Source organism: Otolemur garnettii, unplaced genomic scaffold, assembly GCF_000181295.1.
Source record: "Otolemur garnettii isolate 467f Iridium unplaced genomic scaffold, OtoGar3 scaffold00158, whole genome shotgun sequence".
NCBI classification, from domain to species: Eukaryota; Metazoa; Chordata; class Mammalia; order Primates; family Galagidae; genus Otolemur; species Otolemur garnettii.
Window position 1 is genome coordinate 1,039,043 of NW_003852553.1, and position 15,530 is coordinate 1,054,572.

General features: G+C 38.5%; 1 protein-coding gene across 2 annotated transcripts in view; it reads left to right on the forward strand.

Moving 5' to 3' along the window:
- Positions 1–15,530, forward strand: part of OTC (ornithine carbamoyltransferase) — a 61,981-nt gene that overhangs the window by 18,984 nt on the left and 27,467 nt on the right. For both annotated transcript variants that reach the window (XM_003799886.3, XM_023519129.1), the window contains exon 4: positions 3,788–3,875. In XM_003799886.3, coding sequence (XP_003799934.1) covers positions 3,788–3,875 — 88 coding nt within the window. The remainder of the gene's footprint in view (positions 1–3,787; positions 3,876–15,530) is intronic.

Genomic DNA, 15,530 nt, shown 5'->3' on the forward strand with positions numbered 1-15,530 from the left:
AACAAAATGAGGGTGTTTTCAAGTAAGAACAGCTCCTTCTCTTCAGAGTCAAAATTCCTCTTTCATTCACTCTAATAAGTATTCTTTGAGCACTTACTATTCGGCAGCCTTTATTGTAGGTGCTCAGGAGTGAAACATCAGTAAACAAAACACAGAACCCCCTACCTTACATTCTAGAGAGTACACAGACAATAAACAAAAGGAATGATAAAGAAACGGGTGGTGTAGTATGTTGGGAGGTGATGAATGCTCTCAGTAAGGACAGTAATATTCCTGGCACTGAGAAAGAAACACGTGCACCTGACTCATCTCCCTGCTTTTGTCCTACTGCAGATGTCCTATTAAAATATAACTGCAATCCGGTGGTGCCTGTGGCTCAAAGGGGTAGGGCACCGGCCCCATATGCCGGAGGTGGCGGGTTCAACTCAGCCCTAGCCAAAAAACTGCAAAATAAAAAAAAAAAAAACTGCAATCATGTCATTCCTCAGCTCCATCCCTCCAGTGGTTTCCCATGTCTCACAGAAAAAAGGCCAAAGTTGCTGTTCTCTACCCCATCTTCCTTCTGCAGCCTCACCTCCTACTGCTCCCCTTCTCACACACTCTGCACCTTCTCACACACTTCTTGTTGTCTCTTGAACCCACCTTATACAGAGCCTTATACAGAACCTTTGTGCATGGTCTTCCCACCATCGTGTTAAATTTCCCATGGCTCACTCACCCGTCTTCCTCGGGCCTTTACCAAAATGTCCTGCAATGAGTGTGGTTTCTTTGACCATGCTGCTTAAAATGATGACTCTGTCCCTTACATGCCCTCATCCCCTTCCCTGTTCTATAGTTCTTATAGCACTTGTCAGCATCGAACGTAGAATATATTTAATTTACATACTCAGTTTATAATTTGCCTCTCCTCAGTGGAATGTTGGTTTCATGTAGGCCGGGACTTGTGGCTTGTTTATAATGCTAGCCCAGGACTAGGTACAGATTTTTAGAATGAATGAATACATTTCAGAACCCTGCAGTGAGGCCAGGAATTGTTGTGGTCACACCACAAAGATGAGATATGCCATCCACCTAAAATTTTGGTTTGGCTGTTGACAATGAGAATACCATATATGCAACAAAAAGGTACAAAAAGGTTTATTACTCACATAATGTGGCTTTCTGGGAGATGAGGGATGATTCCCAAGCTGGTCTGAAAATAGCCTGAGTGAGTAGGGAAATGATACTGGCTTGGGGGTTTATTGTGGTTTGGGGATGGGGCTGAGGTGAGAATTCCCTGGCACAGGCTGGGGCTTGCGTGATTTGAGCCCCCTTCTAGTGCCAAAGGAGGCAAAAGGGAAACGGAAGGAGAGGTGGCTGTCAAACATCAAAACTGGAGTCAGAACCTATAGCAAGCCAGGATCATTTTGGTCTTTCATATTTTCTGATTCTACCTGGGACCTAGCACATCAGATCTGCAAGGGATCTTATGACTAAGCAAATTGTCTTATTTTCCAGATGGCAAAGACTGAGTTAAGTTCCTCTATGTTCTACTGTCTCTGTAGATCATAATGGGAATTGGCTCTGGGGCTGGCTCCCCTACGGCAAAGCCTACAGCTGTAGAGACTTCAAAACAATCTTGCAAAATTATTTAGACTCTGACTCCCACAACCCCTGCCTATAAAATTCTTATAATAATATCTACTGTGTACTTTGCCAGAGTGAGGGATTCAATGGAAGAATGTTTCTAAGTTGCTAGTTAGCACATGATCATACTCTGTGGATAAGCCTTGCTAGGGTCAGAACATGGTGGTCTCTAGTTAAAAACTGGCCAGGTATGGTAGCTTGCACCTGTAATCTCAGCACTTTTAGAGGCTGATGTGGGAAGATTGCTTGAGGCTAGGAACTCAAGACTGCATGGGCAGCAAAGCGACACTCTTATCTCTACAAAAAGAAATAGAAAAAATTAGCCAGATGTGGCGGTGCACATCTGTAGTCCCAGCTACTTGAAACGATGAAGCAGGAGGATTACTTATGCCCAAGAGTAAGAAGTTGCAGTGAGCTATGATTATGCCACTGTGCTGTAGCCTGGATGACAGAGCAAGAAACTGTCACTTAAAAAAATATTCTGGTCTGGGCATATTTAAGGGAACATTTTTAAGTATAAAATAGGGAGACTGTTATTATGTCATTTTATACAGTAACAGAAGTGAAGACTATTGCTTAAAGTTTGTTTGATTTTTATTTTTTATTAGGAAATTTTTAAATAAACAGAAAGGTAGAAAGATCTTTGATTTATCTATTTTTTGTTGAAATATTTGAAAGCTATAATGACATTTTATCCCAAAATACATTAGTTTGGATATTCTAAAAATATAAAGATTTTTTTTCCTATATAGTTACTATATCATTATCACACCCAACAAAAATAGCGATTCCTAAATATCACTTAATACTGGTCCATATACAAATTGTGTTAAGGCTCCAGTGGGACATTTCATGAGATCATGAGTCAAATTCCCCTTCATGAGTCTAAAGCTTCTCACCCCCAATCACCATGTAATTAATGATTCCCTCCTTCTTCATGGGAAACAAATGGGATTAGCAAATTGTGACTTGTACATTTCCTAAAAGATAAATAAGTTGCACTACGATAAGTTAAAGTAATATATGCAAAATGCATTAGACAAGTCATTACAAGTCTCTGTCTTATAGTGATGCTTATTTCCTTTGAAATATCTATTAGAGAAAGTCTGACCATTGAACCTGTCTCAAATGAGGTAGCAAAGTTCTCATTGGATGTCACCATCCTACATAATTTTGCCCTGGAGTATGTGATAAAAGGGCTCTGTGCCCAGAGTGACATGCAGCAGACTCCTCCCATACCAATGGAACATGCTGCGAGGGCCAGGCAGGAGCCATTCTCATCTGCTTAGGTATCAGTATTTGCCATAATCTCATCTTGCATGGAGGGTTGAAAAGTGGCAAGAGTAATGTGTGAGTGGTGCTTAGCTTTAAGGGTAAAGAAAACAGTACAGTGAGCCTTTGAGTTTTCTGACTCTTAGTGATTCGAAACTCCATCTCAATACTTAATTTTCAAGTTTTAAAAAATTAAGGTGTAATTTATACACCTTACATATATCTTAATTATAAAGGTCAACCAGTGTTTTCAAATGCATAGACCCATGCAACTCACAAATTTATCAAGATGGAAAACATTCCATTACCCTAGAAAATTCCCCAATGCTCTTTCCCCATGTTGAGAACCAAGCACTATTTTAATTTCTGCCACTGTGGGTTGGTTTTGCTCAAGCTAGAATTGCATATAAATGGAATTATAAAATATCTACTATTTTGTGTCCAGCTTCTTTTATTCAGCATGATGTTGTGAGATTCATCCATGTTGTGTATATTATTAGTTCATTCATTTTTATTACTGAGTAATATCCATTGTAATTCATATTACAGTTTATTTTTTTCATTCTCCTGGATGAACACCTTTATAATTTTAAAGAATCAAAAGCAGACATAGCCCCCCCCCCAAATGGATGGTGCTTCATTATTGCCAGGTCTTGAATGTGAGGGTGAAGAAATAGGCTCTTATTTAGGACCAAAAGGAGTGTTAACTGCTTATGCACAAAATTTCGTCTATTTCTCTCAATGCTTCATTTTCATTTGACTAGAAATTCCCTATTAGAGAGGTTGGAGAGCTTTAAAGATTTTGACTTTTTAGTTGAGATGGTGCTCATAATTTTGTTTCCTGCTGTAGTTCTTTTTCTCAGAATTTATTTTCCTTTTTTTATTGTAGGATTTGCACTTCTGGGAGGACACCCTTGTTTTCTTACCACACAAGATATTCATTTGGGTGTGAATGAAAGTCTCACAGACACGGCCCGGTTTGTAAATGTTTTCTTCTCTCTAAAGCTTATTTCAGAACCTGATGGACAAATTTCAAAATGAGAGCCTGCTTCCTTTTAAATAATGGTTTCCCCTCTCACTGTTCTTTGTACTGTTCTTTGTTTTCCATCTTTCCTTGATGTTCTGAATGCCTTCTCATCTTCTGGCTACTTTCCATGGGTTGAAATTATTGATTTCTTGGCAATTCTTTTAAGAGGCTTCTGATGATAAAATTTCAAACTCAAGAAAACTCAAGAAATCATCAAGTCTGATTCTTAGACTCTTGGATTTAACAGTTGAGGAAATGGAAAAACGGATGTGTTTGATGACTCATAATTAGTTAGCATCAGAGTAGGTAATAATAATAATAACTAACATACATTGAATATTTAGTGTGTTCTAAACATTTTTCTAACTCATTTAATCTTTATAATGACCTATATTGGCACAAAGTGGTGAAACAACTTAAATAGGGGCATATTAGCTACTATGAAAGAAAATCTCAAATGTCAGTGTCTTAACATAGGGCAGATGCTCCTGATTGGTAAGAGGGAAGAACAGATTATTATATTATGTGGTCATTCAGGGACTCTGGATGAATGGCTCTGCTGTCTTTATCATATGGCCTCCAAGGACACTCTGGATGGATCGCCTAGATCCAGGAAGGACCTAGAAGAGATCCTGAAGAATGCATATGCACTTCAAAGCTACCTTAGCAGGAAAGTGACACAATCACTTCCACTTACATTTCATAGGCATATTAGTAGCTCACCTCCACTTAGATGAAAGGGTGAAACATAGGCCTCCTGACTCCCCATGCAATGTTCTCACCTCTATATCATGTCTAAAGGAGAGATCCAGAGCAAATGTCTTTGTTAAAAATTTTGCCCTCAATACAGAAGACTAATGATTTTTTTTTTCCTGAAAATAACATGCCATAAAGTAACTCCTTGCAGACACTATCTTCTTTTTATGGCAACCACCCTAGTATATACTAAAGAATTCACCTCATTTGACTTGCTGAAGAGATTTCAAATAACTCTTTTTTTAACTTTTGAGTTATGTTATTTTAGATGGGACAATGACAGTATTAAGAAAAAGTGGGATTATCCTTTGGATGCTAGGACAAAAAGAATAAATGAACCAAGTGAGTTTTTCTTTCAAATATGCTACTACTGACTAGGATTATATTTGCCTAATAATTTTGCTTCTGAAAAAGTGAAATATGCTTTATTCAAAAGAAAATATTACAAAGGAGTTGAAGGATGAAGTCAGAGGTACATCAAAAAGAGAACTTTTGGGGGGGAACTTTCATAGAGGACCAGGAAAATGAGAGTGAACAAGTCATGTGTGAGTTAGTGGTTGGAAAAGGGTTCAGTTGGTAGAGCATATGAAAAAGAGTTGAGCAGTGCAGAATGGAAGCCAGAAGGAGGTGAGGGCCCAGAAAGCAGTGGAATGGACAGGACCCCCAAAGCAAGAGACAAACAGCCAAGCATGGGTTGAAAGATGAAAAGAGGTATAAATGTGTGATTTTCTGGGTTTGCTTTCCCCACAATTTCTAGTGCAAGTCCTTAGCTAGAGGCACTTTATGTAGATCCTGAGAAAAACAGTTTGCTCACAAGTTCCAACAAGACTAGGACTTTTTGAGTCCATGTAATTAGTTCTATTGCTATATGGATATATGGATACATAAAATCGTATCTATATAATTCCTTCTGATCATTTTATCTTATCCAACAGATTGAATGATAATAATAGCTACTCCTTAAAGGGGTATGGTATACTATGGACCTCTGGTGTTACCTTTGTTGTTTCTAAGTCTTTGTAAAAACCATGCAAAGTATTACTGGTCCAGTTTTATAGACGAGGAGAGCATGGCTCAGGGAAGTTAATGGAACTTAGAAGCTAAGTCAGGATTTAAATCATCGTGTCTTTTTTTGAAAGACCTTGTAGTTTTGACTACCCCCTTAATGCTGCGTCCATTCAGCCCACAAAAGGGGCAGTGAAATAAGTTATAGAAGGTGTTGGCTTCCTTGGCAGCAGGTCCCCAAGATCACCTTGAGGTTTGATGATTCTCTAGGAAGACTCACAGTACTCAGCAGATCATCATACTCATGGCTATGACTTATTACAGTGAAAGGATATCAAGCATACTCAAGAAAGGGAAAAGGCAGAATCAGGAAAGTGAAAGGAATGTCTGCCTGTGGAGAAGGTGATAGATGAGGTATTGGACATACTGCATTAAAAGTGGGACCTGGGAGTGCAAATGTTTGCAAACCAGTGAAGTAAAGACTTTGGGGTGAAGTTGTGAGCTGGAGAAATATAAGCTCGGTGGTTTAAAAAAAAAAAAAAGAGGAAGAAAATGAGCTCCAAGGACTCATTGTGGGAGAATTGCAAGGCAGGTGCAATTAGGGAAGGGCAGGAGGAAATTCTCAGGGTATGAGGAGAATTAGGATAGTACAATATCAGAAAGGCTGGGATGGGAGATGAGGATGTCAGAAAAGGGGTAGCTAAGGCAGAAAGCTGACTTTCTTCTGTGTACCTCATTATTGCTTAATCTGCCAGAATATCTGACAAATGAGATATGCTGAGACTCAGAAACTCAATAAACCTAAATTGAAGAATACAAGAGAAATCCACTGCCTTCCACAAAAGAAATAGAACAGGAGAAGCAAGGAAGTGAATCTTAATGACATCTCCCTTGCCAATATGCACAGAGTAGCAATTGCCTCCTTTCCTTCCTTGGAGAAGTTTAACTTTTTAAGAAGCAAAGGAATTGGATGACGTTTGCTCCTTTTGCTTTTTGTAGAAGTTTAACTTTTTAAGATGCAGAAGGATTGGATGACGTTTAAATGTGGTGCTGGCCCTTTCAAATCAAGAGAATAGTGCACACCTGGCACTGATTCATGGTGTCGCTTCTCCATCTGCCTGCCCGGCGGCTTTGGGGGCCTGGTCGAATAGAAAGTGGCTGCACTTTGGGGAAGGAAGAATCTGCCAGGGGTGAGGTAGAGGCCAGAGGTGGGGGTTAGAATACAGTGAATATAGACACAGAAAGAAAAAGAAGAAGAAGAAAAACTGGGTCAGTATCTGGAAAACAGTTCAATGTAATTTCCAGAATGTCACTTATTTTTTTTCAATGATTTAATGATCATTTATTCAAAAATAGTTATCAAACGCCTAGTTTCTCTTCCAGATGTTGTTTTAGCACTGAGAATAAAATGCTGATCAAGTCAAACAAGATTCTTGTTGGAGTGGAAATTACATTCTGGAGCTTGGAGGCTTTTACTAAATAAATAAAGCAAGAATAGAAGAGTAGGTTGAAACAAGTGCTACAGTGAACCTAAAGCAGGGTGATTTGATGGTGGGGTGGGGACTGCCTTAGATTGGGTGGTCAAGGAAGGCCCGTTACAGGAGGTGACAGTTCAGTTGAGAACTCAATGAAAAAGCAGAGCCAGGAAGCAAAGCTGTGGGAAAAGCATCAGAGAAATAACTGCTGGTGGGAAAGGCCAAGGCAGCAACAAGCTAGATGTGTATAGGAACAGAATGAAGGCTATGATATTCTAGTATCTGCAAATAAACATCTTAAGTCTGAAATTTTTTTGTTTGTTTTTGGGTTTTTATAGCAGGCCCAGGCTGGGTTCAAACCCACCAGCCCTGTTGCATGTGGCTGGCGCCCTACCCACTGAACTCTAGGCACTGTCTTAAATCTGATTTTTTTTTTTTTTTGAGACAGAGCCTCAAGCTGTCACCCTGGGTAGAATGCTGTGGCATCACTACTCACAGCAACCTCCAACTCCTGGGCTCAAGCAATTCTCCCGCCTCCACCTCCTAAGTAGTGGGGACTACAGGCGCCCACCACAACACCCAGCTATTTTTTGGTTGCAGCCGTCATTGTTGTTCAGCGGGCCAGGCTAGATTCGAACCCACCAGCTCAGGGGTATGTGGCTGGTGCCCTAGCCACTTGAGCCACAGGCGCCGAGCCTAAATCTGAAATTTTTTAAAGCATGCTTACAGGTTGGTTCTTGGTCTCACCAAGGGAAGGAAAGGTAAAATTACATCAGGAAGTTAAACACAAACAAACACCTAAATGCACATCTTGTATTGTACAGCAGATCTCTAGAACTTACTCGTTCATCCTCCATAACTGAAACTTTATACCCGGCTGAGCAGTAACTCTCATTTTCTGCTCCCCATGGCCCTGGCAAGCACCATTCTACTCTCTCCTGTGCATGTGACTATGTTGAGGGAAGATGAGGCCTAATGGAGAGAAAGAACACCCAAACACCAGGTTTAAAAGAGGAAGGGCTTTATTCCAGCTGGTGGAGCAATGGCAGACCCAGAGTCCCAAAATGATGGTGCTCCCCGGCTGCCAGTCTCCTCCTTTTTATCCCCAGTCAAAAAGTTCCAGCCCACCTGGGTACCTTTCTCATTGGTCAGTTTGAATCAAGCTGGAAAAGCGGCTCTGGGTTTTACGGAAGAGCAAGTAAGCACTGGTTTCTAAGTCCCAGGAAGTTAAGTTTCTATAAATTGCTAAGAGCTGAGTCACCACAGGGGAGGATCCTGCAGGTGTATCCTTGGAGTTTCCTTGAGAAGACCTCTGTTCTCTTAGACTAACTTTTCCCGGGTATCTTCTCTCAATACGTGTTGTTGCATGTGCCAGGATTTCCTTCTTTTTGAGGCTGAATGATATTCCCTTGTGTATATCTACCACATGTTATTTATCCATTCATTGGTTGATGGACATTTAGGTTGTTTTCACCTCTTAGCTATTGTGAATAGTGCTGCAAGGATCATGAGAGTGCAAATACCTCTGATTTCAATTATTTTGGATAAATACCCAGAAGTGTGATTGCCAAATCATATGTTAATTCCATGTTTAATCTATTGAAAAATGTCCACACTGTTTTTCATAGTAGCTGCACCAGTTTACCGTCCCACCAATGAAGCACAAGGGTTCCAATTTCTCCACATCCTCACCAACACTTTTTTTTTTTTTTTTGGTCTTTGTGAAAATAGCCATCCTGACAGGTGTTAGATGCTATCTCATTGTGGTTTTCAAATGCATTTTGCTGATAAGTGATGTTGCTCACATGTTCATATACTTGACCATTTGTATCACTTTTTGCAGAAATGTCTATTCAAATCTTCTGTCTACTTGTCAATCTTTCCTTGCCATTGGGTTGTAACAGCTCCTTATATATTTTAAATATTAATTTGTTACCAGATATAAGGCTTGCAAATATTTTCTCCCATTCTGTAGATTACCTTTTCACTCTACTGTTTCTTTCGCTGTGTACAAACTTTTTAGATTTAGTTGAAATATTCTTACTGTAATTAAATCTTTTAGAATTAGGCAAAAATTTTAAAGCTAGATCATGATAAACAAGTATCACAAAGATGTCACACTTGAACAGATGACAATATATTACTCCTTTCTTCCTTGATTATGGTAATAAAACCTGTCTTTTCACAGGTTTTTATACAGTATCATGAGTGAATTCTCAGCTGAGGTCCGAGTTGGATACTGTGGAATCTGAAGGTGAATGAAGGGGAACACTTAAATTGAGCTGTCCACTATATTTTGAAGGAGCTGATGTGTTTGGGTTTCCCAATACCATCCCCAAGTTGAATGATCAGTTAGGAGGACTCAGAGCTTATGGTAGTTATACTCATGGCTAAGATGTATTACAACAAAAGAAAACAAAGCACAATCAGCAAAGAGAAAGGGTGCATGGAGTGATGTGCAGGGGAAACCAGGAACAAGCTTCTAAGAGTCCTCTACCAGTAGAGTCACACAGGATGCATATAATTCTCCCAGCAAAGCAGTTCCCAAAGCTTTTTTGGGGGACTGGTCATGTAGCACCTTCTGCCTAGCACAAACCCAAATTCCAGGTCCCCGGAAGGAAAGCAGGTGTTCAGCATAAATTACAGTGTGTACACAAAGAGTTTAGGCACAGGAGCCACCCTTATCAATTCTGAGAATGGTGGAAACCCTCCTAAAATCCAAGTTCCCAGATGTCAGCCAAGGTCAATCTTGTAAGCAGATCTTTGAAGAATAGCCATCTCAGGGCTGCATGTTAACTCATTTCTGCACAATGGTGCTCTCATCTCTCTTCTGGATCTTAATAAATGTCCTTTACCTGAGATGTAGATGTACTCTAACTGGTAAGGTAATATATTCTATAGCTGTGGGAAGACAGCCTTAAGATTTGATGTATTTGGTGGTTTCTGTTGTTGTTGTTCATGGTGGATCCCTGGAGACTCAGGCTTTCATCTGAAAGAGTCAAGCCTACTGGTTACTTCTTTCTTTTGAGGAGCCACTCTAGGCAACTCTTTCCTATCCTCTAACATACCAGAAACCACAAGCATACACATACACATTCAGGTAAATTTGCTTCAGAGTTGAAGGTATTTTCAGAGCTCTACTGGGATTAAGAAACGAATTTTTTTTCTTTGCTCTAGGCTTGTAAATGTGACACCAGAAGTTACACCTTCACATGACTCAGATCACTGATTATTTGGAAGTTTAAAATCAGATGAAACTTAGCAACGGCAGTGGGGCATTACCACTCCAGTTTCAAGGCTTTCTGTTTCTTCTGTAATGACAGCTGTAAATGCCTAATGCTCTGAGTGCTCTATTGAAAGGTACATAATAGCTTCCCAGTCATTTTCCCTTTAATACAGTACTTAGTAATGGAGCTTCAGGAACTACGTGTATCAAAGACTCAGCATAAAACCAAATAATGTAACATTCTACTCTAATTACTTTCCCTATAGATGTAATTTACTTATGGTAGTGATTGCTAAAGTGTATTCACTAACATAATACCAGTAGAAAGGAAAAGCAACAGAAACCACTGTATTTGTTTTCTGGAACTTCCACAACAAATAGCCAAAAACTTGGTGGCTTAAAACAACAGAAATTTATTCTCTCATAGTCCTGGAGGCTAGAAGTCCCAAATCATTGTGTTAGAAGGACAAGAATTTCCTTTCTGGTGGCTCTTAGCAATCTTTGGCATTCATTGGCTTGTAGGGGCATTACCCCAAACTCCGCCTGTGTTTTCACCTTGAGTTCTTCTCTGTGTGCCTTAATCCTCTCTGGTTCTTGTAAGGACACCCAATATTAAATTTAGGATCTACTCTACTTTATCTTAACCAATGACATCTGCAATGGTCCTACTTCCAAAGTCACGTTCTGAGTTCTTGGATGAATATGAATTTTGGGAGGATATCATTCAACTGACTATAACTATGTATCCACATGCCCCTGTGGCAACATAGAAGGGCTTCCAGTTATTGTTTTTCTGATACTTCAAATAAGGGAAGTTATAGAAGGATTTGTGGATGAGACACAGTCCTCAAGAGAAGAAGTGAACCAATGTCACATTGAAAGGGATATTTTTAAAAGCTGGAATACTGTTATTAAGGGAATTATGCCAATGATATTAAAATCATAAAAGGCAAATTATTCTTCTTTTAAAATACTGGTGATTAATGAGAAATATCTACCTGATTGGTCCTAATAAACTGATATCTACTGGAAAATGTGTTACCTCCAAGACTCTTTACAGATTATACCAAGAAACTCAGGCACTACATTATATATCCTTCTTTAATGATGACAAAAGCCAGTCTATCACTGCATGAATGATGATATTACTCTCTTTTAAAATTGTTCTGTAATGTCAAAGGCAGGAGCTTCGAAGCAGAGTGAGGCTGCTATTCAATTCCAACTCTATCATATACTGGCCCTCGTGGTTTGGGCCAGATGCTTCTCAGTCTCAGGTTCCTCAGTTGCAAAATGAAGATACTATCTCAGTGTGTTGTATGAGAATATATGAGATCATACTTGCAAAGGACAAGCATACAGGAGAAATTCAAGCAGTGTTGGTTGAATCAAGTTATGGTCTAACCTAGTGTTTTTCAACCTTTTTTTAAATCTCACTTCGCACACTTGAAACTACAGTTTAACTTACACGGCACACTTAAATTATGTTGACCAAAAAAGAATGTACTTACCATGCTTTGAACTTCTACTGAAAATAATATAATTAATTATCTTTAAAAATTTTTGTAGCACACCTAAGATCATGTCATGGCACACCGGTTGAAAATTACTGGTGTAACCCAATCTCAGGACAAACTCTGGTACAATTCTGGTCATCTCTGTGGTTTCCTAAACAGCTTATACTGAACTTCTAATTGTAAATTTTGAGGAGACAATTCTGAATGGCACACCCATTTTTCTCTGAGGTCTTCAAACTTAGGACCTAACACGTAAGCCAAAACAATTTGGCCATTATAGAATCACTGATTAATAAACTAAATATGGAAATTTCATTCAACATTTTTGGCTTCTTCCAACACCAGCTCATTTGAGAAGACCCCATCTGGGTTTGCTGAAGGTATTATCTTATCATCTTGTTTCCTCATCATTCCTATACTGTTACAACTAAAATTATAATCTGGGTAAAGATGCCAGTGGATAACAATATTTTCCTTCTTAGAAGGAGACTCAGTCAAAGGGTTTAGCCCTTGATCTATTTACATTGGGGATAAAGCTAATGTCTCTTTTAGGACTTTGGCCTGCCTTGATTTAAAAAAAAAATAGGAAGCATACATTTTTTAAAAATGATGATAAGTTTCTCAATGGCATCATTATGTACAACCAAAATTTCCTCCCACTGTTTCTCAGTCTGCTGTTCAACTAACTGATAAGAGTTATCATTGATAAGATATTGGAGTTTAGAAGGTATGCCGTTTGATTCTAACAAGTCAGGATGGAAGTGAACAGGAGAATGAATGACAGGACACTTTGAGAATACAACTTGTTTCCCTTTGGCTTTTGTGGCACATTCACCATATTCACTTATTTTAGAAACAACTCAGCCCCTTCTAAGAGCATAAGGATTGCTGTGTGATTGTCCATCTCATCAACATCCACATTTGCTCTTAAGATGTGGCCCATCACACTACTTATGTTTTTTTTTTAGTATTTGTTCACCTAACCACACAAAATCTGTGCTAGGTTTTTCTGGGGTCATGGAAGACTTGGCTTATTGTGTTTTTGTTTTGTTTTGGCCTTCATGGCCAAACTTTGACCATAACTTGATTCAACCAACATTGCTTTAATTTCTTCTGTATGCTTGTCCTTTACAAGTATGATCTCATATACTTTCAATTTTATACCAAAGGGAAAAATATCAAAGAATTACAGAAACTTAAAGGTTAGAAAGGATTTATTTATATCAACCATCCTTTACATGCTTCCTCCACTTCACGCCTCCAGAGTGGCCATTGGGCCTTGCATGAAGATACCCAGTATTAGGGCAGTCTTTACATACTAAGCCATCTTGTTCCATCTTTATACAGTCTTACTGCTCTGACCAAGACTTTATACAATCTAACTGAGAGTTCTCTTTTAATTTGAGTTGAAATTAGTCTTGCTATGACTCTTCTCAATGTTCTTCTATTTTTAATATCTTTATAAATTCATCGGATTTTAATACATTCTCTGGTTTAAATTCATCACAATTATTATTCTTACTGATGTTAAAATTGTCCTGTATTTGTCCAATGTGATCTGTGTTCAAATTGGTCATTTTGACCTAACTCCACTTATCTTTGATAACTGCCTTGCTTTTTGACATAACAAAATGTTCCAGGTTCATCTTACATATTTCTTTACCAAGACCAAGAATTAGTCATTGCTCTAAGAAACCCTAGTTTATATTCAACTATTCACTCTCAACATCATATTTGTGAGAAATTTCCTTTTTTTGGAGTGTTAAATTTTTTTCTGATTATTATAGTAATATTCTTTTTGACAGAAAATGCTGAAAGAGGTAATAAATATAGATAGGGTCACTGATACCACAATCCTGCAGAAATAATTGATGTTAACTATTTGTCTCCTGAACTATCTTTCCATTTAAAATCCCATACCATGCCTCTCCTTTTTCTAAATAGTAGAAAAAGAGATTATGGTGCAAAGTAGACCACATTTTAAACATTGAGGCAAAACAAGTTGAATAAACTTTTCAACTTGTTAATCATTTTTTTTTTAATTCCTAATATTGGCTCCTAAACATCCAGGGCAAACTGGAAGATGTGGAAAAGTTTACATGTGGGTAATTTGGATTCTGCAAAAGTTTTTTTGCTACCATAATTGACAGATGCCTAAAATTGTCTGTACAATTGCGGTAATGCACTGGAAGGCAAGCAAAACCCCATATATTTAGTGGAAGTGAAAAGAGGCCGAAATGAAAAGTCAGAACCATAGAGTATGTCTAGCTTTTCAGCCTTTCATTTGTAGCCTATATAATAAAGCTTTTACAATGGTTAAAGCTGAGATTTGGAATTGATGGAGAACTATATAAAGCCTAGATTACCGTTAATGTACCTGGAGTCCAGCTCTACTTACAGGTCTGTCATTGCCTCCAGTGAAAAGGCTTATTTTTACTTTTTTTAAAGATCTTTAGTAACTGGGAAAAATAAGAATAAGAATGGTGATTTCTCCATGCTTTATACCAGCATTAACCATGAAGTAGAAACCTTTGTCATTGACAAAATAATATGAACTAATTGTCTAAGTAAGTGGGGGAACAATACCTTTGTTCCCCTAAGTGATTCCAATATGAAAACAACCTGGGAACTTGTTGCCTTTGCCTCTCACATCATTGGATTCCTCCTCACCTGCAGCTTCTGTGGCTGAAGGAGGACCAAAGTGGCATTTTCTGTTAAGCTTTGTCACACTCCCTTTTGCCCACAGATACTTTAATGTCCAAGGGATTTTTGTGTGTTTGTATCTAATCTTTGTCCTTTGTTTACAATCCAATCGATTAACTTTATGAATTTATGAAATGTTTAGCATTCTTTTAAACAAAATAGCAGATATTCCTCCAAATCACTGGTTCTCAAAGCATGGTTACCAAATCAGTAGCATAAACAGCTCCTCAAGGAGCTTTTTAGAGATGCAAATTCTTAGGCCTCCACCAGGATCTACTGAATGGAAAGTATGGCTGACTGTGTTTCATTAAGCCCTCTTGGTGATTCTGGTGCATGTTCAAGTTTTCATTGCTTTAAACCTTCACATACTACACAGACAACCAATAAGTCAAGTTCACGTTAAATGAACAAGTTGCCTCAACTGTTTAAACTTTGATCAAAAACTTCATCAAATGCTTTTAAACATGTAACTTCATCTCAAGACTAGCATATCAAATTTCCATTTTCTAAGCATTTTACAAAGGAAAAAATACATAAACATATCACATTGGTTATAGGGCTGATTAATATTTTGACAACAAGCCTGGGCACAATGCTATTAATATAATAGATTTGATTTTGTATCTTACTCTTAAACTTCTTTTTTATTTTTGAGACAGGGTCTTTGTCACCCAGGTGGCTGGAGTGCAGTGGTGCAATCATAGCTCACAGCAGCCTCAAACTCCTGGGCTGAAGCAATCCTCCCTGCCTCAACCTCCCAAGAAACTGGGACTACAGATGTGAGCCACCATGGCTGGCTATTTTTTTTTTTTTTTTTTGAAAAATGGTCTCACTGTGCCGCTCAGACTGGTTTTAAACTTCCAGCCTCAAGTAATTCTCCTGCCTTGGCTTCCCAAAGTGCTGGGATTATAGGCATTAAACCACTA